At 41.6% G+C, this 23,767-nt stretch overlaps 2 protein-coding genes across 5 annotated transcripts; one reads left to right on the forward strand and one right to left on the reverse strand.

Moving 5' to 3' along the window:
- Window positions 1–879: 879 nt before the first annotated feature.
- Window positions 880–2,661, reverse strand: LOC107220397 (WD repeat domain-containing protein 83). The gene is made up of 4 exons (XM_015658969.2): window positions 2,394–2,661; window positions 1,907–2,150; window positions 1,574–1,800; window positions 880–1,450 (listed from the first exon to the last, which is right to left on the reverse strand). The coding sequence occupies exons 1-4, from the start codon at window positions 2,458–2,460 to the stop codon at window positions 1,071–1,073; spliced, it is 918 nt and encodes a 305-aa protein (XP_015514455.1). The 5' UTR covers window positions 2,461–2,661; the 3' UTR covers window positions 880–1,070.
- A 3-nt stretch (window positions 2,662–2,664) lies between these two features.
- Window positions 2,665–5,434, forward strand: LOC124293823. 4 transcript variants are annotated; one of them, XR_006903678.1, is made up of 5 exons: window positions 2,665–2,950; window positions 3,737–3,849; window positions 4,028–4,240; window positions 4,350–4,524; window positions 4,586–5,433. XR_006903678.1 is itself a non-coding variant. In XM_046736280.1 (5 exons), exons 3-5 carry the CDS (start codon window positions 4,172–4,174, stop codon window positions 4,789–4,791), a joined length of 450 nt encoding a protein of 149 aa, XP_046592236.1. In that variant the 5' UTR covers window positions 2,665–3,146; window positions 3,737–3,849; window positions 4,028–4,171; the 3' UTR covers window positions 4,792–5,433. The 4 variants fall into 4 exon arrangements, 2 of the variants coding, with proteins under 2 accessions (XP_046592236.1, XP_046592239.1); XM_046736280.1 differs by having other exon boundaries at window positions 2,665–3,146; XM_046736283.1 differs by having other exon boundaries at window positions 2,665–2,869.
- Window positions 5,435–23,767: the final 18,333 nt, after the last annotated feature.

Consider the following 23,767-nt stretch of genomic DNA (forward strand, 5'->3'; position numbering starts at 1 on the left):
GTCAGTTAAGAAATTATTTTTATACGTCAGCTGCATCTTCTTTTGGAATGAAGATATGAGCGTTGACTGAAGATACATATTATTATATTCAGTTAACGGTGCGAGTTAAGTATTAAACATATGTACAGAAATTATATAAGGTACAATTTCTTGAGATGAGATCAATTCAAATAACCCTTTCTGCAGTAATTGGACGCCAAGGAGACTAAGAACGGAGTTCAAGACCTCGTGAAAGGCTACAACTGGGAAGATACAAATCTTTCTGCACACGCACGTTTATGTGGGGTATTAGGAAGTCAATTCGACCATTATTCGAAATCATAAAAGCTTTCGTAAATAATCCAAACTGGTTATATAAACTTTTTTTAGGAAGCGAAAAATCATTTGTCTCAAAAGTGATTTGTACGAGTCCACCTGGACTAATTAAACCCCCAGGAACTCAGAAAACGCATCAAAAAGAGCGTAGGACCAAGAGTAGAAAAATGAATCCCACCAATTGCGATTTTGCCCTAGTTTGAATAATCGGGAAACTTCAGAAAACAGGAACTGATGAAATAACAATAGATTCCCAAGTGGTAATGAATATTACGCATACTTTTTCTATGAAGTAACTGATTTATGTGTTTGTATTAACTCAAATACCTAAAAACAGACTAGAATACAGGAATACAAAGTTCACCCGCAACAGTCGTACGTGTACAGAGTTACAAAAACGATTATCCTAGCTGTTTCAGTCAAGACAAGCTTGAATAATGACAGATGAATCAAGCTCGTATAGACGACGCTCCAATGTACCAACATGAATATTGCACAGATCAGAATTTTTAGCAAAAGCAAAAATTAAGTAGTTTTGCATGCATGGCCGTAGGTACGTATCACTTAAAAAAAGGAGGTACAGTGAAACTTCTCGTAACGAACACCTCGGAATAACGGATTCTTCTTTACAACGTAAAATCTAAAAATCTCCAGCAGTAGAATTAACAGGTAAAGATATTTTCAGTGCCAAAGGTGTCTGCTATTGGGAAGTTTCACTGCAGTATTTTATTTGCGCAGACAAGTCGACAAGTTTATTAATATTTTGAATCATTTTCGTCCGTATCCCACATCAGTATCGTACCACCACTGGCTGCTAAAATACAGTTTCTCTGTGGATGTACGCAAATCGAAACAACGGGATGTATCTTTTCTGATAGATTGTTGTCTGACAATTTCTGCACCACTTTTTGCGTTACCAAGTCCCAAATCCATAATTTTCCATCTCCAGAACCAGATAAAATGTGTGTATCTTTGCAATCGACACTCGATTCCAAGCACAAATCATCTGCTGCATGCCCTGTGAATTCCCCAAGTAACTCTCCGGTATCTTTATCCATTAAGCGTATCACTCCGTCCCCACAGCTGATTACTATGCACTGACCATCTCTGGTAAAACTTGCGCATGTTGCTGCCTCTAAAAATGTAATCAAAATAAAATGAGAATGAAAATTTTCCATAATGAGATGCGATATTGTGAACGTTATAAATATTTAGCATATTTTTGACGAAAGAATGATGTATCCTGACACTTTTATACCTCCTACGTAATCAACCAGCAGTTCACCGATACGTATGTCATATCTGCGTATTCTACTGTCATAAGAAGCTGCCAAGATTTCATGATCTGTAACTCTGATGCTCGAAACTGTGTCCTTCGCTTCTCGAAGGGTTTGCACAGGATCCTGACTTCGAGAGCGAATATCCCAACACATAACTGAGTTATCATGAGATCCAGAGATTGCCATGGTTGATTCCTCATTAAACCTGTATGAAAATTATGCCTCAGAAAGTTCATGGACCTTTTGAAACAGCTGAAAAATTATTCCAATTTGATAGCGCAGTACGACATGGCAGTCGAAGCAATGATCACCTTACAGTAGTTACTGGCCCTGCATGTCCTCTGAGTCTTCGAACAGGGTTGCCAGTGGCAACATCCCAAACAATTACAGATTTATCCATTCCGCACGAAACAACTTGACTACTGTCGCATGATGCACAAGCGTCGAGTACTTCGTTGGCGTGACCGCCATATGTTTTGAGAGCTACGCTTCTGTACGGATTCCAGAGTTTCACTTTTTTGTCTGACCCGCAGGTAAGACAATAGGAACCATCAACTACAAAATAAATAAATTGAATAATTAGATGAAGCTAGAACAAAGGTACTTCGTTTTAGATATATTGGAAGCATACAATTTCAATACAAAGAAAAACAATAAGTTTTCTTACAATGCATTTTGACCAGCATAAACATGCGTTGAGATAAATGTTTGAACGAAAGTGAGAAAATTATTGTTCACATTGTCTCATCACATAAAACGTTAATATTCTAGCATAATGTTGCGAGGTTATGATCTTACCATTAAACCGCACAGCTCGTACAGCTCCCTGTTTGCATTCTATACTGTTAATAAATTTCAATTCCATGTTTGCATTATGAAACGACTCAACAAATTACTTTAAACATCACAAAATACTTTCAAGCGACGATAATATCATCACAATTTCTATCAGACAAGGCCACGAGAGATGGTGTATTTAGAAATTATTGCAAATAAACCAATATCCTACAGTGGAATTAGCTTTTCTAGATTTAACAAACTGGTTATCTGAAATATTTCCCAGGTAGCATTTCATGCGCCGTCAGATCATGCAAGACCCTGATCGGCAGCGCCATGCGGCAGAATAATGCATGATTGCTGTATGGCGACGCAAAACCAGGCAAAACAAGCAAGCAAACAGCAAAGCTGTATGGGACTGTCAAACAGAGCTTGCTGCAGCATTCATGCGACGTCTGCCGCAATTATGTTCTTCGTACTTCGCAAGCTTCGTGCACGTACGCACAGGATGCTTATACCCTATATATTACATACAATAATAGCGGGAACCGGGGAACTTGGGCTTCCCAGTAAAACGTGTAAATATATAGTCGACGATATTTTATCAGCCGTAAGACATACACGTGCTGGAAGGGAAACAAAAAGAAATACATTACCTCATTTCACAGCATAAGTGTTTCAAATTATCTTTCAAAATTAATGCACATTTGGAGACCTGCATGTCGTGTCCAAATGTTGTCATATAATACAATATTACCTATATCAGCTCACTTTGTAAGCTAAATTTTTGGCCATTGCTATTACTTTTACGTACGAAAGTGATATTTCGGCTAATTTAAAGTCACGTAATTCTCAGAGATTTGTATTTGTTGCCTCTATTATAACTATATGCAATATTATTAATAATTTCTGTAGCTTTTCTATATACATGCCTGAATCATGATTAGGCTGAAACTAAGCCTCTTTAGTCAACTCACATAGGCAACGGTGTAATCGTTTGAATGACTGTAGAATGGCGAAGCATGCCGATGCTAATCCTTATTTACGTTGCAATATCGTCAATAATGATAGTTCTGAGGAAATATCTTTGAATAATGGAAACGTAGCATCTATTTTATCAAATGACAGTCCTCCTTACGAACCGCAAAGTTCAGTTACGTGGAATAACTTAGCTCACGAGGCGAAAGATAATTCTTCCGAATATGGGTGTTCAAATTCAGATGCTATCTGTGAAGATGATAGTAACAGTCAGTCTATGGGTGAAGAAGGCAGTACTCGATTAAAAAATTGCTTTCGAACACAGTTAGCTGATTGTTTTATTGAGAATAACATCGACAATGTTCAGGCGAACTCAATACTTACAGTTCTCAGATCACATTGCTGTTTGGCTTCTCGTCCAGAAGATGTAAGAATATTGATTGGGACTTGCAATCGTCGCGTTGAATTGATTGATGTTGAACCCGGAAAATATTGGCATGTAAGTTTTGTTGCTGGAATTTTAAAAGAACTTTTCAAACACACATATGCCATACCTAATATCTTAGAAATTGATGTTAGTACTGATGGAGCTGCTGGCGCAAAAGACGGTTCAACTCAGTATTGGCCTATCCAGTTCTGAATAATAAATATTCCTGATAGCTCTATACTTATCGCAGGTGTCTATTATGGGAAGGGTAAGCCGAAAGATCCGAACAATTTCTTTAAAATGTTCACAAATGAAGTCCAAGAGGTTTTCGCCAGCGGTGGTATCCACTTCAGGAATCATTTAGTAAAAATAAAGTTCAGATGCTTCATAGCTGATGCTCCGGATAGATTCCTTGGAGGTATTCCAAGAGTTTGAAGAAGATCCTGAAAGACAACGATCTCTAGTAAGCATTATAGTTTTATCATATCACCCGATACTGTATTTTTTCTCGGGTGGTAACTAATTTCAGTGACGTTTATTGCAAGTTTAAAAACGAGTGATATGGATTTCAGAGACACTATCTTATTAACGTTGGTGGTGTCACAGCTAGAGATGCTCTTAACCAATTTCTGAAGGAAGCCATGACGGATAGCCTGACACAAAAATTCTCTTGGACTGGAAAGTCTGTTTCAGATAAAGAGAATCTCCGACCGTTATTTAATATCTGTATCGGAAAGGTATTTTTTGGTATGTATGACTAAGATTATTGTTATTGACTAATAATACGTTTCGATGATTGTTTACGCAGATGCCTTACGTGAGTGTCGAACAATACCACAGCCACATGATAGTACAGAATTTGCGAGACTGATGCAAGAGGCAATTCGGGGCGCACAAAAAAGATTGCGGGATGCAAAACGACGTGCCAATCGCTCTGTCCATGTGGAGGGTTGCAGACAAAAATATATGGCTGAAATGGCTCACCGTTACGAGGTTGAACACTCAGGACAATGACACTGCGGAATAAGAGACCCACAATTTGCCTATTAAAGATCCTACGTGTATTCAAACATACGTACATATGTACTTTGTTTGACTAAGAAATATTTTAGTACGTATAGCTGTGATGTCAGTTTTTATGTTTATGCTCAAGCATAGTATTTATAATTGGTACTGCAGCTGTGATATCCACAAGTGACATGTAACTATATGTTTTCCAATGAAACATTATACCTATATCAACAAATGCGGCGGGTTTGTACTAACATAGCTATAAAATAGCTAACATTTAGATACTGTAGACGCTTTTGGTATCTGGTATAAATTTTAGTGTTCTGACATTTATATAAAGTATTAATTTTTATTTTTTGATTTCAAATACTTCAAATTATTATCTACTATTCTACTCATTTGATATCAGTTTATCAATACTATTATAAACTGTAGTTGATAATTTTAAGCTACAACGTATAAAACATATTTATATTAATAACTGTACAATGGTAGAAGAGACCTTCTCTTCTAGTCTTGTTGTAGACATAGATTTGAAAGTCAGTGTTTTTCTTGTTCATTTTTGCTCGCCAATAACTGTAACACGTTTATAACTAATTATCTTTAAGTAAAAGTAAAAAATATGCAAACTTATATTATACCTATATATGTATATGGATGTAATATATCATATATTTTACTATAGCCGCATATTAATAATATAAAATATAAATATTATTATAATTATATAGTATAACGATTATAGTCAACGAATGACCTGCCATGTTCTGTGATTTTGAACATTGTATTTTGAATAAATGAGAAAATCTTACAATATATAGTTTTCTTTTTTTTTATTTGCCAATGAGAACCTGTGCCTTCTGCTCTTCGTGAATACCGGCAAACCCTTCCAGAATCATGAATGACCTGCAGCCAGCTTCTGTCGAAAGCACACATGCGCACGTCTCCTACAACTGCGGAAACAGGCAGATAATGGTCTGCCGCCAGAGCCATGCACGCGCCACGTGACGACCATAACGTGAACTTGCGACAGAATGCTACCTGGGTTGCGGCATTGCGTTCGTAACGTGTACTCGGAACGTATCTGGTTTTTCAGCTGACTGCGAGGAACTTTGATAATGGCACGAAACGTCCGGTATTACAAAAATATCATGGGAGGAGTGGTATCAAGATATGAAACCCTAGCTCGAGTTTATCGTCGTATACCTCCTGTGATGTTTCAACGGTAGAGTTGAGGACTTGCTGCAGAACAACAGAGAATTACCGATTGCGCCATGATGCTGGCTGCATTCACCTTGGAAGTAGCACAGTCTACAGGGTAGGGGTAGAGTAGGGTAGGGTAAGGTTGGGTAGCGTAGGACGAACAGGAGAGAAACGGTGAGCGAAGAAGCACTTTTCAAAATCGCAGAAATTTTCGCCAAAAACACATAGGGGTTAGCCTTACTTTTTTTTTGGGCAAAAAACTTTAGGTCTCAGATCCGATTTAGATGACCCTTATCTGACCACTTGGACCCTCAGGAACTCAGAAATCGCAGCGAAAAGAGCGTAAGACCAACAGGAGAGAAATGGCGAGCGAAAACGCACCAGCTGAAAAATGTCGAAAATTCAGGTTCTGGTTTTTTTGCTGTAACTTTTGATGCGTTGATCGCAGCGTATTGGGCCTGCGCCCAATCGATTTCTCTCGCAAAATTACGTCGATACAGTGCGCCAAAGAATTGATTCCAGCACTTTTCAGAATCACGAAAATTTTCGCCAAAAACACAAAGGGGTTAGCCTTACTTTTTTTTTGGGCAAAAAACTTTTGGTCTCAGATTCGATTTAAATGACCCCTATCTGACCAATTGGACCCTCAGGAACTCAGAAATCGCAGCGAAAAGAGCGTAGGACCAACAGGAGAGAAATGGCGACCGAAAACGCACCTGCTGAAAAATGTCGAAAATTCAGGTTCTGGTTTTTTTGCTGTAACTTTTGATGCGTTGATCGCAGCGTATTGGGCCTGCGCCCGATCGATTTCTATCGCAAAATTACGTCGACATAGTGCGCCAAAGAATTGATTCCAGCACTTTTCAAAATCGCGAAAATTTTCGCCAAAAACACAAAGGGGTTAGCCTTACTTTTTTTTTGGGCAAAAAACTTTTGGTCTCAGATTCGATTTAAATGACCCTTATCTGACCAATTGGACCCTCGGGAACTCAGAAATCGCAGCGAAAAGAGCGTAGGACCAACAGGAGAGAAATGGCGAGCGAAAACGCACCAGCTGAAAAATGTCGAAAATTCAGGTTCTAGTTTTTTTGCTGTAACTTTTGATGCGTTGATCGCAGCGTATTGGGCCTGCGCCCAATCGATTTCTCTCGCGAAATTACGTCGATACAGTGCGCCACAGAATTGATTCCAGCACTTTTCAAAATCGCGAAAATTTTCGCCAAAAACACAAAGGGGTTAGCCTTACTTTTTTTTTGGGCAAAAAACTTTTGGTCTCAGATTCGATTTAAATGACCCTTATCTGACCAATTGGACCCTCGGGAACTCAGAAATCGCAGCGAAAAGAGCGTAGGACCAACAGGAGAGAAATGGCGAGCGAAAACGCACCAGCTGAAAAATGTCGAAAATTCAGGTTCTAGTTTTTTTGCTGTAACTTTTGATGCGTTGATCGCAGCGTATTGGGCCTGCGCCCAATCGATTTCTCTCGCAAAATTACGTCGACATAGTGCGCCAAAGAATTGATTCCAGCACTTTTCAAAATCGCGAAAATTTTCGCCAAAAACACAAAGGGGTTAGCCTTACTTTTTTTTTGGGCAAAAAACTTTTGGTCTCAGATTCGATTTAAATGACCCTTATCTGACCAATTGGACCCTCGGGAACTCAGAAATCGCAGCGAAAAGAGCGTAGGACCAACAGGAGAGAAATGGCGAGCGAAAACGCACCTGCTGAAAAATGTCGAAAATTCAGGTTCTGGTTTTTTTGCTGTAACTTTTGATGCGTTGATCGCAGCGTATTGGGACTGCGCCCAATCGATTTCTCTCGCGAAATTACGTCGATATAGTGCGCCAAAGAATTGATTCCAGCACTTTTCAAAATCGCGAAAATTTTCGCCAAAAACACAAAGGGGTTAGCCTTACTTTTTTTTTGGGCAAAAAACTTTTGGTCTCAGATTCGATTTAAATGACCCTTATCTGACCAATTGGACCCTCGGGAACTCAGAAATCGCAGCGAAAAGAGCGTAGGACCAACAGGAGAGAAATGGCGAGCGAAAACGCACCAGCTGAAAAATGTCGAAAATTCAGGTTCTAGTTTTTTTGCTGTAACTTTTGATGCGTTGATCGCAGCGTATTGGGCCTGCGCCCAATCGATTTCTCTCGCGAAATTACGTCGATACAGTGCGCCAAAGAATTGATTCCAGCACTTTTCAAAATCACGAAAATATTCGCCAAAAACACAAAGGGGTTAGGCTTACTTTTTTTTTGGGCAAAAAACTTTTGGTCTCAGATTCGATTTAAATGACCCCTATCTGACCAATTGGACCCTCAGGAACTCAGAAATCGCAGCGAAAAGAGCGTAGGACCAACAGGAGAGAAATGGCGAGCGAAAACGCACCTGCTGAAAAATGTCGAAAATTCAGGTTCTGGTTTTTGTGCTGTAACTTTTGATGCGTTGATCGCAGCGTATTGGGCCTGCGCCCAATCGATTTCTCTCGCAAAATTACGTCGACATAGTGCGCCAAAGAATTGATTCCAGCACTTTTCAAAATCGCGAAAATTTTCGCCAAAAACACAAAGGGGTTAGCCTTACTTTTTTTTTGGGCAAAAAACTTTTGGTCTCAGATTCGATTCAAATGACCCTTATCTGACCAATTGGACCCTCGGGAACTCAGAAATCGCAGCGAAAAGAGCGTAGGACCAACAGGAGAGAAATGGCGAGCGAAAACGCACCTGCTGAAAAATGTCGGAAATTCAGGTTCTGGTTTTTTTGCTGTAACTTTTGATGCGTTGATCGCAGCGTATTGGGCCTGCGCCCAATCGATTTCTCTCGCAAAATTACGTCGACATAGTGCGCCAAAGAATTGATTCCAGCACTTTTCAAAATCACGAAAATATTCGCCAAAAACACAAAGGGGTTAGCCTTACTTTTTTTTTTGGGCAAAAAACTTTTGGTCTCAGATTCGATTTAAATGACCCCTATCTGACCAATTGGACCCTCAGGAACTCAGAAATCGCAGCGAAAAGAGCGTAGGACCAACAGGAGAGAAATGGCGAGCGAAAACGCACCTGCTGAAAAATGTCGAAAATTCAGGTTCTGGTTTTTTTGCTGTAACTTTTGATGCGTTGATCGCAGCGTATTGGGCCTGCGCCCAATCGATTTCTCTCGCAAAATTACGTCGACATAGCGCGCCAAAGAATTGATTCCAGCACTTTTCAAAATCGCGAAAATTTTCGCCAAAAACACAAAGGGGTTAGCCTTACTTTTTTTTTGGGCAAAAAACTTTTGGTCTCAGATTCGATTTAAATGACCCTTATCTGACCAATTGGACCCTCGGGAACTCAGAAATCGCAGCGAAAAGAGCGTAGGACCAACAGGAGAGAAATGGCGACCGAAAGCGCACCTGCTGAAAAATGTCGAAAATTCAGGTTATGGTTTTTTTGCTGTAACTTTTGATGCGTTGATCGCAGCGTATTGGGCCTGCGCCCGATCGATTTCTCTCGCAAAATTACGTCGACATAGTGCGCCAAAGAATTGATTCGAGCACTTTTCAAAATCGCGAAAATTTTCGCCAAAAACACAAAGGGGTTAGCCTTACTTTTTTTTTGGGCAAAAAACTTTTGGTCTCAGATTCGATTTAAATGACCCTTATCTGACCAATTGGACCCTCGGGAACTCAGAAATCGCAGCGAAAAGAGCGTAGGACCAACAGGAGAGTAATGGCGACCGAAAACGCACCTGCTGAAAAATGTCGAAAATTCAGGTTCTGGTTTTTTTGCTGTAACTTTTGATGCGTTGATCGCAGCGTATTGGGACTGCGCCCAATCGATTTCTCTCGCAAAATTACGTCGATATAGTGCGCCACAGAATTGATTCCAGCACTTTTCAAAATCGCGAAAATTTTCGCCAAAAACACAAAGGGGTTAGCCTTACTTTTTTTTTGGGCAAAAAACTTTTGGTCTCAGATTCGATTTAAATAATGCTTGTCTGACCAATTGGACCCTCAGGAACCCAGAAATCGCAGCGAAAAGAGCGTAGGACCAACAGAAGAGAAATGGCGAGCGAAAACGCACCTGCTGAAAAATGTCGAAAATTCAGGTTCTGGTTTTTTTGCTGTAACTTTTGATGCGTTGATCGCAGCGTATTGGGACTGCGCCCAATCGATTTCTCTCGCGAAATTACGTCGATATAGTGCGCCACAGAATTGATTCCAGCACTTTTCAAAATCGCGAAAATTTTCGCCAAAAACACAAAGGGGTTAGCCTTACTTTTTTTTTGGGCAAAAAACTTTTGGTCTCAGATTCGATTTAAATGACCCTTATCTGACCAATTGGACCCTCGGGAACTCAGAAATCGCAGCGAAAAGAGCGTAGGACCAACAGGAGAGAAATGGCGACCGAAAACGCACCTGCTGAAAAATGTCGAAAATTCAGGTTCTGGTTTTTTTGCTGTAACTTTTGATGCGTTGATCGCAGCGTATTGGGACTGCGCCCAATCGATTTCTCTCGCAAAATTACGTCGATATAGTGCGCCACAGAATTGATTCCAGCACTTTTCAAAATCGCGAAAATTTTCGCCAAAAACACAAAGGGGTTAGCCTTACTTTTTTTTTTGGGCAAAAAACTTTTGGTCTCAGATTCGATTTAAATGACCCTTATCTGACCAATTGGACCCTCGGGAACTCAGAAATCGCAGCGAAAAGAGCGTAGGACCAACAGGAGAGTAATGGCGACCGAAAACGCACCTGCTGAAAAATGTCGAAAATTCAGGTTCTGGTTTTTTTGCTGTAACTTTTGATGCGTTGATCGCAGCGTATTGGGACTGCGCCCAATCGATTTCTCTCGCAAAATTACGTCGATATAGTGCGCCACAGAATTGATTCCAGCACTTTTCAAAATCGCGAAAATTTTCGCCAAAAACACAAAGGGGTTAGCCTTACTTTTTTTTTGGGCAAAAAACTTTTGGTCTCAGATTCGATTTAAATGACCCTTATCTGACCAATTGGACCCTCGGGAACTCAGAAATCGCAGCGAAAAGAGCGTAGGACCAACAGGAGAGTAATGGCGACCGAAAACGCACCTGCTGAAAAATGTCGAAAATTCAGGTTCTGGTTTTTTTGCTGTAACTTTTGATGCGTTGATCGCAGCGTATTGGGACTGCGCCCAATCGAATTCTCTCGCAAAATTACGTCGATATAGTGCGCCACAGAATTGATTCCAGCACTTTTCAAAATCGCGAAAATTTTCGCCAAAAACACAAAGGGGTTAGCCTTACTTTTTTTTTGGGCAAAAAACTTTTGGTCTCAGATTCGATTTAAATAATGCTTGTCTGACCAATTGGACCCTCAGGAACCCAGAAATCGCAGCGAAAAGAGCGTAGGACCAACAGGAGAGAAATGGCGAGCGAAAACGCACCTGCTGAAAAATGTCGAAAATTCAGGTTCTGGTTTTTTTGCTGTAACTTTTGATGCGTTGATCGCAGCGTATTGGGACTGCGCCCAATCGATTTCTCTCGCGAAATTACGTCGATATAGTGCGCCACAGAATTGATTCCAGCACTTTTCAAAATCGCGAAAATTTTCGCCAAAAACACAAAGGGGTTAGCCTTACTTTTTTTTTGGGCAAAAAACTTTTGGTCTCAGATTCGATTTAAATGACCCTTATCTGACCAATTGGACCCTCGGGAACTCAGAAATCGCAGCGAAAAGAGCGTAGGACCAACAGGAGAGAAATGGCGACCGAAAACGCACCTGCTGAAAAATGTCGAAAATTCAGGTTCTGGTTTTTTTGCTGTAACTTTTGATGCGTTGATCGCAGCGTATTGGGACTGCGCCCAATCGATTTCTCTCGCAAAATTACGTCGATATAGTGCGCCACAGAATTGATTCCAGCACTTTTCAAAATCGCGAAAATTTTCGCCAAAAACACAAAGGGGTTAGCCTTACTTTTTTTTTGGGCAAAAAACTTTTGGTCTCAGATTCGATTTAAATGACCCTTATCTGACCAATTGGACCCTCGGGAACTCAGAAATCGCAGCGAAAAGAGCGTAGGACCAACAGGAGAGAAATGGCGAGCGAAAACGCACCTGCTGAAAAATGTCGAAAATTCAGGTTCTGGTTTTTTTGCTGTAACTTTTGATGCGTTGATCGCAGCGTATTGGGCCTGCGCCCAATCGATTTCTCTCGCGAAATTACGTCGATACAGTGCGCCACAGAATTGATTCCAGCACTTTTCAAAATCGCGAAAATTTTCGCCAAAAACACAAAGGGGTTAGCCTTACTTTTTTTTTGGGCAAAAAACTTTTGGTCTCAGATTCGATTTAAATGACCCTTATCTGACCAATTGGACCCTCGGGAACTCAGAAATCGCAGCGAAAAGAGCGTAGGACCAACAGGAGAGTAATGGCGACCGAAAACGCACCTGCTGGAAAATGTCGAAAATTCAGGTTCTGGTTTTTTTGCTGTAACTTTTGATGCGTTGATCGCAGCGTATTGGGACTGCGCCCAATCGATTTCTCTCGTAAAATTACGTCGATATAGTGCGCCACAGAATTGATTCCAGCACTTTTCAAAATCGCGAAAATTTTCGCCAAAAACACAAAGGGGTTAGCCTTACTTTTTTTTTGGGCAAAAAACTTTTGGTCTCAGATTCGATTTAAATAATGCTTGTCTGACCAATTGGACCCTCAGGAACCCAGAAATCGCAGCGAAAAGAGCGTAGGACCAACAGGAGAGAAATGGCGAGCGAAAACGCACCTGCTGAAAAATGTCGAAAATTCAGGTTCTGGTTTTTTTGCTGTAACTTTTGATGCGTTGATCGCAGCGTATTGGGACTGCGCCCAATCGATTTCTCTCGCAAAATTACGTCGATATAGTGCGCCACAGAATTGATTCCAGCACTTTTCAAAATCGCGAAAATTTTCGCCAAAAACACAAAGGGGTTAGCCTTACTTTTTTTTTGGGCAAAAAACTTTTGGTCTAAGATTCGATTTGAATAATGCTTGTCTGACCAATTGGACCCTCAGGAACTCAGAAATCGCAGCGAAAAGAGCGTAGGACCAACAGGAGAGAAATGGCGAGCGAAAACGCACCTGCTGAAAAATGTCGAAAATTCAGGTTCTGGTTTTTTTGCTGTAACTTTTGATGCGTTGATCGCAGCGTATTGGGCCTGCGCCCAATCGATTTCTCTCGCAAAATTACGTCGACATAGCGCGCCAAAGAATTGATTCCAGCACTTTTCAAAATCGCGAAAATTTTCGCCAAAAACACAAAGGGGTTAGCCTTACTTTTTTTTTGGGCAAAAAACTTTTGGTCTCAGATTCGATTTAAATGACCCCTATCTGACCAATTGGACCCTCAGGAACTCAGAAATCGCAGCGAAAAGAGCGTAGGACCAACAGGAGAGAAATGGCGAGCGAAAACGCACCTGCTGAAAAATGTCGAAAATTCAGGTTCTGGTTTTTTTGCTGTAACTTTTGATGCGTTGATCGCAGCGTATTGGGCCTGCGCCCAATCGATTTCTCTCGCAAAATTACGTCGACATAGTGCGCCAAAGAATTGATTCCAGCACTTTTCAAAATCGCGAAAATTTTCGCCAAAAACACAAAGGGGTTAGCCTTACTTTTTTTTTGGGCAAAAAACTTTTGGTCTCAGATTCGATTCAAATGACCCTTATCTGACCAATTGGACCCTCGGGAACTCAGAAATCGCAGCGAAAAGAGCGTAGGACCAACAGGAGAGAAATGGCGAGCGAAAACGCACCTGCTGAAAAATGTCGGAAATTCAGGTTCTGGTTTTTTTGCTGTAACTTTTGATGCGTTGATCGCAGCGTATTGGGACTGCGCCCAATCGATTTCTCTCGCAAAATTACGTCGATATAGTGCGCCACAGAATTGATTCCAGCACTTTTCAAAATCGCGAAAATTTTCGCCAAAATCACAAAGGGGTTAGCCTTACTTTTTTTTTTGGGCAAAAAACTTTTGGTCTCAGATTCGATTTAAATAATGCTTGTCTGACCAATTGGACCCTCAGGAACCCAGAAATCGCAGCGAAAAGAGCGTAGGACCAACAGGAGAGAAATGGCGAGCGAAAACGCACCTGCTGAAAAATGTCGAAAATTCAGGTTCTGGTTTTTTTGCTGTAACTTTTGATGCGTTGATCGCAGCGTATTGGGCCTGCGCCCAATCGATTTCTCTCGCGAAATTACGTCGATACAGTGCGCCAAAGAATTGATTCCAGCACTTTTCAAAATCGCGAAAATTTTCGCCAAAAACACAAAGGGGTTAGCCTTACTTTTTTTTTGGGCAAAAAACTTTTGGTCTCAGATTCGATTCAAATGACCCTTATCTGACCAATTGGACCCTCGGGAACTCAGAAATCGCAGCGAAAAGAGCGTAGGACCAACAGGAGAGAAATGGCGAGCGAAAACGCACCTGCTGAAAAATGTCGAAAATTCAGGTTCTGGTTTTTTTGCTGTAACTTTTGATGCGTTGATCGCAGCGTATTGGGCCTGCGCCCAATCGATTTCTCTCGCAAAATTACGTCGACATAGCGCGCCAAAGAATTGATTCCAGCACTTTTCAAAATCGCGAAAATTTTCGCCAAAAACACAAAGGGGTTAGCCTTACTTTTTTTTTGGGCAAAAAACTTTTGGTCTCAGATTCGATTTAAATGACCCTTATCTGACCAATTGGACCCTCGGGAACTCAGAAATCGCAGCGAAAAGAGCGTAGGACCAACAGGAGAGAAATGGCGAGCGAAAACGCACCAGCTGAAATATGTCGAAAATTCAGGTTCTGGTTTTTTTGCTGTAACTTTTGATGCGTTGATCGCAGCGTATTGGGCCTGCGCCCAATCGATTTCTCTCGCAAAATTACGTCGATACAGTGCGCCAAAGAATTGATTCCAGCACTTTTCAAAATCACGAAAATTTTCGCCAAAAACACAAAGGGGTTAGCCTTACTTTTTTTTTGGGCAAAAAACTTTTGGTCTCAGATTCGATTTAAATGACCCTTATCTGATCAATTGGACCCTCGGGAACTCAGAAATCGCAGCGAAAAGAGCGTAGGACCAACAGGAGAGTAATGGCGACCGAAAACGCACCTGCTGAAAAATGTCGAAAATTCAGGTTCTGGTTTTTTTGCTGTAACTTTTGATGCGTTGATCGCAGCGTATTGGGACTGCGCCCAATCGATTTCTCTCGTAAAATTACGTCGATATAGTGCGCCACAGAATTGATTCCAGCACTTTTCAAAATCGCGAAAATTTTCGCCAAAAACACAAAGGGGTTAGCCTTACTTTTTTTTTGGGCAAAAAACTTTTGGTCTCAGATTCGATTTAAATAATGCTTGTCTGACCAATTGGACCCTCAGGAACCCAGAAATCGCAGCGAAAAGAGCGTAGGACCAACAGGAGAGAAATGGCGAGCGAAAACGCACCTGCTGAAAAATGTCGAAAATTCAGGTTCTGGTTTTTTTGCTGTAACTTTTGATGCGTTGATCGCAGCGTATTGGGACTGCGCCCAATCGATTTCTCTCGCAAAATTACGTCGATATAGTGCGCCACAGAATTGATTCCAGCACTTTTCAAAATCGCGAAAATTTTCGCCAAAAACACAAAGGGGTTAGCCTTACTTTTTTTTTGGGCAAAAAACTTTTGGTCTAAGATTCGATTTGAATAATGCTTGTCTGACCAATTGGACCCTCAGGAACTCAGAAATCGCAGCGAAAAGAGCGTAGGACCAACAGGAGAGAAATGGCGAGCGAAAACGCACCTGCTGAAAAATGTCGAAAATTCAGGTTCTGGTTTTTTTGCTGTAACTTTTGATGCGTTGATCGCAGCGTATTGGGCCTGCGCCCAATCGATTTCTCTCGCAAAATTACGTCGACATAGCGCGCCAAAGAATTGATTCCAGCACTTTTCAAAATCGCGAAAATTTTCGCCAAAAACACAAAGGGGTTAGCCTTACTTTTTTTTTGGGCAAAAAACTTTTGGTCTCAGATTCGATTTAAATGACCCCTATCTGACCAATTGGACCCTCAGGAACTCAGAAATCGAAGCGAAAAGAGCGTAGGACCAACAGGAGAGAAATGGCGAGCGAAAACGCACCTGCTGAAAAATGTCGAAAATTCAGGTTCTGGTTTTTTTGCTGTAACTTTTGATGCGTTGATCGCAGCGTATTGGGCCTGCGCCCAATCGATTTCTCTCGCAAAATTACGTCGACATAGTGCGCCAAAGAATTGATTCCAGCACTTTTCAAAATCGCGAAAATTTTCGCCAGAAACACAAAGGGGTTAGCCTTACTTTTTTTTTGGGCAAAAAACTTTTGGTCTAAGATTCGATTTAAATAATGCTTGTCTGACCAATTGGACCCTCAGGAACTCAGAAATCGCAGCGAAAAGAGCGTAGGACCAACAGGAGAGAAATGGCGAGCGAAAACGCACCTGCTGAAAAATGTCGAAAATTCAGGTTCTGGTTTTTTTGCTGTAACTTTTGATGCGTTGATCGCAGCGTATTGGGCCTGCGCCCAATCGATTTCTCTCGCGAAATTACGTCGATACAGTGCGCCACAGAATTGATTCCAGCACTTTTCAAAATCGCGAAAATTTTCGCCAAAAACACAAAGGGGTTAGCCTTACTTTTTTTTTGGGCAAAAAACTTTTGGTCTCAGATTCGATTTAAATGACCCTTATCTGACCAATTGGACCCTCGGGAACTCAGAAATCGCAGCGAAAAGAGCGTAGGACCAACAGGAGAGTAATGGCGACCGAAAACGCACCTGCTGAAAAATGTCGAAAATTCAGGTTCTGGTTTTTTTGCTGTAACTTTTGATGCGTTGATCGCAGCGTATTGGGACTGCGCCCAATCGATTTCTCTCGTAAAATTACGTCGATATAGTGCGCCACAGAATTGATTCCAGCACTTTTCAAAATCGCGAAAATTTTCGCCAAAAACACAAAGGGGTTAGCCTTACTTTTTTTTTGGGCAAAAAACTTTTGGTCTCAGATTCGATTTAAATAATGCTTGTCTGACCAATTGGACCCTCAGGAACCCAGAAATCGCAGCGAAAAGAGCGTAGGACCAACAGGAGAGAAATGGCGAGCGAAAACGCACCTGCTGAAAAATGTCGAAAATTCAGGTTCTGGTTTTTTTGCTGTAACTTTTGATGCGTTGATCGCAGCGTATTGGGCCTGCGCCCAATCGATTTCTCTCGCAAAATTACGTCGATATAGTGCGCCACAGAATTGATTCCAGCACTTTTCAAAATCGCGAAAATTTTCGCCAAAAACACAAAGGGGTTAGCCTTACTTTTTTTTTGGGCAAAAAACTTTTGGTCTAAGATTCGATTTGAATAATGCTTGTCTGACCAATTGGACCCTCAGGAACTCAGAAATCGCAGCGAAAAGAGCGTAGGACCAACAGGAGAGAAATGGCGAGCGAAAACGCACCTGCTGAAAAATGTCGAAAATTCAGGTTCTGGTTTTTTTGCTGTAACTTTTGATGCGTTGATCGCAGCGTATTGGGCCTGCGCCCAATCGATTTCTCTCGCAAAATCACGTCGACATAGTGCGCCAAAGAATTGATTCCAGCACTTTTCAAAATCGCGAAAATTTTCGCCAAAAACACAAAGGGGTTAGCCTTACTTTTTTTTTGGGCAAAAAACTTTTGGTCTCAGATTCGATTCAAATGACCCTTATCTGACCAATTGGACCCTCGGGAACTCAGAAATCGCAGCGAAAAGAGCGTAGGACCAACAGGAGAGAAATGGCGAGCGAAAACGCACCTGCTGAAAAATGTCGGAAATTCAGGTTCTGGTTTTTTTGCTGTAACTTTTGATGCGTTGATCGCAGCGTATTGGGACTGCGCCCAATCGATTTCTCTCGCAAAATTACGTCGATATAGTGCGCCACAGAATTGATTCCAGCACTTTTCAAAATCGCGAAAATTTTCGCCAAAAACACAAAGGGGTTAGCCTTACTTTTTTTTTTGGGCAAAAAACTTTTGGTCTCAGATTCGATTTAAATAATGCTTGTCTGACCAATTGGACCCTCAGGAACCCAGAAATCGCAGCGAAAAGAGCGTAGGACCAACAGGAGAGAAATGGCGACCGAAAACGCACCTGCTGAAAAATGTCGAAAATTCAGGTTCTGGTTTTTTTGCTGTAACTTTTGATGCGTTGATCGCAGCGTATTGGGCCTGCGCCCAATCGATTTCTCTCGCGAAATTACGTCGATACAGTGCGCCAAAGAATTGATTCCAGCACTTTTCAAAATCGCGAAAATTTTCGCCAAAAACACAAAGGGGTTAGCCTTACTTTTTTTTTGGGCAAAAAACTTTTGGTCTCAGATTCGATTTAAATGACCCCTATCTGACCAATTGGACCCTCAGGAACTCAGAAATCGCAGCGAAAAGAGCGTAGGACCAACAGGAGAGAAATGGCGAGCGAAAACGCACCTGCTGAAAAATGTCGAAAATTCAGGTTCTGGTTTTTTTGCTGTAACTTTTGATGCGTTGATCGCAGCGTATTGGGCCTGCGCCCAATCGATTTCTCTCGCAAAATTACGTCGACATAGTGCGCCAAAGAATTGATTCCAGCACTTTCCAAAATCGCGAAAATTTTCGCCAAAAACACAAAGGGGTTAGCCTTACTTTTTTTTTGGGCAAAAAACTTTTGGTCTCAGATTCGATTCAAATGACCCTTATCTGACCAATTGGACCCTCGGGAACTCAGAAATCGCAGCGAAAAGAGCGTAGGACCAACAGGAGAGAAATGGCGAGCGAAAACGCACCTGCTGAAAAATGTCGAAAATTCAGGTTCTGGTTTTTTTGCTGTAACTTTTGATGCGTTGATCGCAGCGTATTGGGCCTGCGCCCAATCGATTTCTCTCGCAAAATTACGTCGACATAGCGCGCCAAAGAATTGATTCCAGCACTTTTCAAAATCGCGAAAATTTTCGCCAAAAACACAAAGGGGTTAGCCTTACTTTTTTTTTGGGCAAAAAACTTTTGGTCTCAGATTCGATTTAAATGACCCTTATCTGACCAATTGGACCCTCGGGAACTCAGAAATCGCAGCGAAAAGAGCGTAGGACCAACAGGAGAGAAATGGCGAGCGAAAACGCACCAGCTGAAATATGTCGAAAATTCAGGTTCTGGTTTTTTTGCTGTAACTTTTGATGCGTTGATCGCAGCGTATTGGGCCTGCGCCCAATCGATTTCTCTCGCAAAATTACGTCGATACAGTGCGCCAAAGAATTGATTCCAGCACTTTTCAAAATCACGAAAATTTTCGCCAAAAACACAAAGGGGTTAGCCTTACTTTTTTTTTGGGCAAAAAACTTTTGGTCTAAGATTCGATTTAAATAATGCTTGTCTGACCAATTGGACCCTCAGGAACTCAGAAATCGCAGCGAAAAGAGCGTAGGACCAACAGGAGAGAAATGGCGAGCGAAAACGCACCTGCTGAAAAATGTCGGAAATTCAGGTTCTGGTTTTTTTGTTGTAACTTTTGATGCGTTGATCGCAGCGTATTGGGCCTGCGCCCAATCGATTTCTCTCGCAAAATTACGTCGACATAGTGCGCCAAAGAATTGATTCCAGCACTTTTCAAAATCACGAAAATATTCGCCAAAAACACAAAGGGGTTAGCCTTACTTTTTTTTTTGGGCAAAAAACTTTTGGTCTCAGATTCGATTTAAATGACCCCTATCTGACCAATTGGACCCTCAGGAACTCAGAAATCGCAGCGAAAAGAGCGTAGGACCAACAGGAGAGAAATGGCGAGCGAAAACGCACCTGCTGAAAAATGTCGAAAATTCAGGTTCTGGTTTTTTTGCTGTAACTTTTGATGCGTTGATCGCAGCGTATTGGGCCTGCGCCCAATCGATTTCTCTCGCAAAATTACGTCGACATAGCGCGCCAAAGAATTGATTCCAGCACTTTTCAAAATCGCGAAAATTTTCGCCAAAAACACAAAGGGGTTAGCCTTACTTTTTTTTGGGCAAAAAACTTTTGGTCTCAGATTCGATTTAAATGACCCTTATCTGACCAATTGGACCCTCGGGAACTCAGAAATCGCAGCGAAAAGAGCGTAGGACCAACAGGAGAGAAATGGCGAGCGAAAACGCACGAGCTGAAATATGTCGAAAATTCAGGTTCTGGTTTTTTTGCTGTAACTTTTGATGCGTTGATCGCAGCGTATTGGGCCTGCGCCCAATCGATTTCTCTCGCAAAATTACGTCGATACAGTGCGCCAAAGAATTGATTCCAGCACTTTTCAAAATCACGAAAATTTTCGCCAAAAACACAAAGGGGTTAGCCTTACTTTTTTTTTGGGCAAAAAACTTTTGGTCTCGGATTCGATTTAAATAATGCTTGTCTGACCAATTGGACCCTCAGGAACTCAGAAATCGCAGCGAAAAGAGCGTAGGACCAACAGGAGAGAAATGGCGAGCGAAAACGCACCTGCTGAAAAATGTCGAAAATTCAGGTTCTGGTTTTTTTGCTGTAACTTTTGATGCGTTGATCGCAGCGTATTGGGACTGCGCCCAATCGATTTCTCTCGCAAAATTACGTCGATATAGTGCGCCACAGAATTGATTCCAGCACTTTCCAAAATCACGAAAATTTTCGCCAAAAACACAAAGGGGTTAGCCTTACTTTTTTTTTGGGCAAAAAACTTTTGGTCTCAGATTCGATTTCAATGACCCTTATCTGACCAATTGGACCCTCGGGAACTCAGAAATCGCAGCGAAAAGAGCGTAGGACCAACAGGAGAGAAATGGCGACCGAAAACGCACCTGCTGAAAAATGTCGAAAATTCAGGTTCTGGTTTTTTTGCTGTAACTTTTGATGCGTTGATCGCAGCGTATTGGGCCTGCGCCCAATCGATTTCTCTCGCAAAATTACGTCGATACAGTGCGCCAAAGAATTGATTCCAGCACTTTTCAAAATCACGAAAATTTTCGCCAAAAACACAAAGGGGTTAGCCTTACTTTTTTTTTGGGCAAAAAACTTTTGGTCTCGGATTCGATTTAAATAATGCTTGTCTGACCAATTGGACCCTCAGGAACTCAGAAATCGCAGCGAAAAGAGCGTAGGACCAACAGGAGAGAAATGGCGAGCGAAAACGCACCTGCTGAAAAATGTCGAAAATCCAGGTTCTGGTTTTTTTGCTGTAACTTTTGATGCGTTGATCGCAGCGTATTGGGACTGCGCCCAATCGATTTCTCTCGCAAAATTACGTCGATATAGTGCGCCACAGAATTGATTCCAGCACTTTTCAAAATCGCGAAAATTTTCGCCAAAAACACAAAGGGGTTAGCCTTACTTTTTTTTTGGGCAAAAAACTTTTGGTCTAAGATTCGATTTAAATAATGCTTGTCTGACCAATTGGACCCTCAGGAACTCAGAAATCGCAGCGAAAAGAGCGTAGGACCAACAGGAGAGAAATGGCGAGCGAAAACGCACCAGCTGAAATATGTCGAAAATTCAGGTTCTGGTTTTTTTGCTGTAACTTTTGATGCGTTGATCGCAGCGTATTGGGCCTGCGCCCAATCGATTTCTCTCGCAAAATTACGTCGATACAGTGCGCCAAAGAATTGATTCCAGCACTTTTCAAAATCACGAAAATTTTCGCCAAAAACACAAAGGGGTTAGCCTTACTTTTTTTTTGGGCAAAAAACTTTTGGTCTCGGATTCGATTTAAATAATGCTTGTCTGACCAATTGGACCCTCAGGAACTCAGAAATCGCAGCGAAAAGAGCGTAGGACCAACAGGAGAGAAATGGCGAGCGAAAACGCACCAGCTGAAATATGTCGAAAATTCAGGTTCTGGTTTTTTTGCTGTAACTTTTGATGCGTTGATCGCAGCGTATTGGGCCTGCGCCCAATCGATTTCTCTCGCAAAATTACGTCGATACAGTGCGCCAAAGAATTGATTCCAGCACTTTTCAAAATCACGAAAATTTTCGCCAAAAACACAAAGGGGTTAGCCTTACTTTTTTTTTGGGCAAAAAACTTTTGGTCTCGGATTCGATTTAAATAATGCTTGTCTGACCAATTGGACCCTCAGGAACTCAGAAATCGCAGCGAAAAGAGCGTAGGACCAACAGGTGAGAAATGGCGAGCGAAAACGCACCAGCTGAAAAATGTCGAAAATTCAGGTTCTGGTTTTTTTGCTGTAACTTTTGATGCGTTGATCGCAGCGTATTGGGCCTGCGCCCAATCGATTTCTCTCGCAAAATTACGCCGACATAGTGCGCCAAAGAATTGATTCCAGCACTTTTCAAAATCGCAAAAATTTTCGCCAAAAACACAAAGGGGTTAGCCTTACTTTTTTTTTGGGCAAAAAACTTTTGGTCTCGGATTCGATTTAAATGACCCTTATCTGACCTATCGGACCCTCAGGAACTCAGAAATCGCAGCGAAAAGAGCGTAGGACCAACAGGAGAGAAATGGCGAGCCAAAAAGCACCTGCCGAAAAATGTCGAAAATTCGGGTTCTGGTTTTTTGGCTGTAACTTATGATGCGTTGATCGCAGCGTATCGGGCCTGCGCCCAATCGATTTCTCTCACAAAATTACGTCGATATAGTGCGCCAAAAAATTGATTCCAGCACTTTTCTAAATCGCGAAAATTTCCGTCAAAAATCCAAAGCGGGGCAAAAAATCAAGAATATAAAGACAGCTGCCCTAATGTGCTTCGATGTGACAACCGAAAATTGCGCCGTGAGATGTTCCGACGGTATAGTTGCGTACTTATTGCAGAACATCAGAGGGTTTCTGATTTCGACACGATGCTGGCTGCATCAAACTTTAGAGTAACACAGTCTTCTCAATTGTAAGCCCAAACCAGTACTTGGCCTATGTGTACTCACCGACTTGTCGGTGATACAAGAAATTAATAATGAGAATAAATATCTTTTAAAATTCGTAGTAAAACATTTATTTTATTAAAGTATAGGTACCCGAGAGAAGAATGTATACATAGATCATGAATACAAATAGATCAGATGTAATAATGATGCAGAGACCAAAAAGTATAAATGTATATGCGGTCCATGTACGACATTGATGTATATGATTCATTCATGATTAATACGTGATGCATACTATACATTTTTCAAATTTCTAGGAAACATACTAGATTATCTACTATCATCGGCTATAATGTGACAATAAAAGAATTGTTCGTTTCGATATGGGATTCAATTCGACACGCAGTCTTTATATTCCATAACAATAATAATCAGAATTAGGAGTAGGAATGGGAGTGGGATCAGGAGTAGGAGTAGGAATAGAAGTAGGATCTGGAGTAGGTTCAAGAGTGAAAGTAGGAATAGGAGTAGGATCAGGAGTAGGAGTAGGAGTAAGATCAGGAGTAGGAGTGAGATTGAAGTAGAAGTAAGAGTAGTAGTAGAAATAGGAGTATAGGAGGAGGGTAGGGGCGGGAAGGCTAGGGGAGTGTAGGATAGGGTAGGGTAAGGTAGAGTAGGGGGTAGAGTAGGGTAGGCTAGGATATGGTATGGTATGGTAGGGTAGGGTAGAGTAGGGTAGGGTAGGGTAGGGTAGGGTAGGGTAGGGTAGGGTAGGGTAGGGTAGGGTAGGGTACTACTCGTACTCCTACTCCTACTCCTACTCCTACTCCTACTCCTACTCCTACTCCTACTCCCACTCCTGATCCTACTCCCACTCCTGAATCTACTCCTATTCCTACTCCTGATCCCACTCTTATTCCTACTCCTAATCCTGAACCTACTCCTGATCCTACTCCTATTCCTACTTCC

This window comes from Neodiprion lecontei, chromosome 1 (genome assembly GCF_021901455.1).
Source record: "Neodiprion lecontei isolate iyNeoLeco1 chromosome 1, iyNeoLeco1.1, whole genome shotgun sequence".
NCBI lineage: Eukaryota > Metazoa > Arthropoda > Insecta > Hymenoptera > Diprionidae > Neodiprion > Neodiprion lecontei.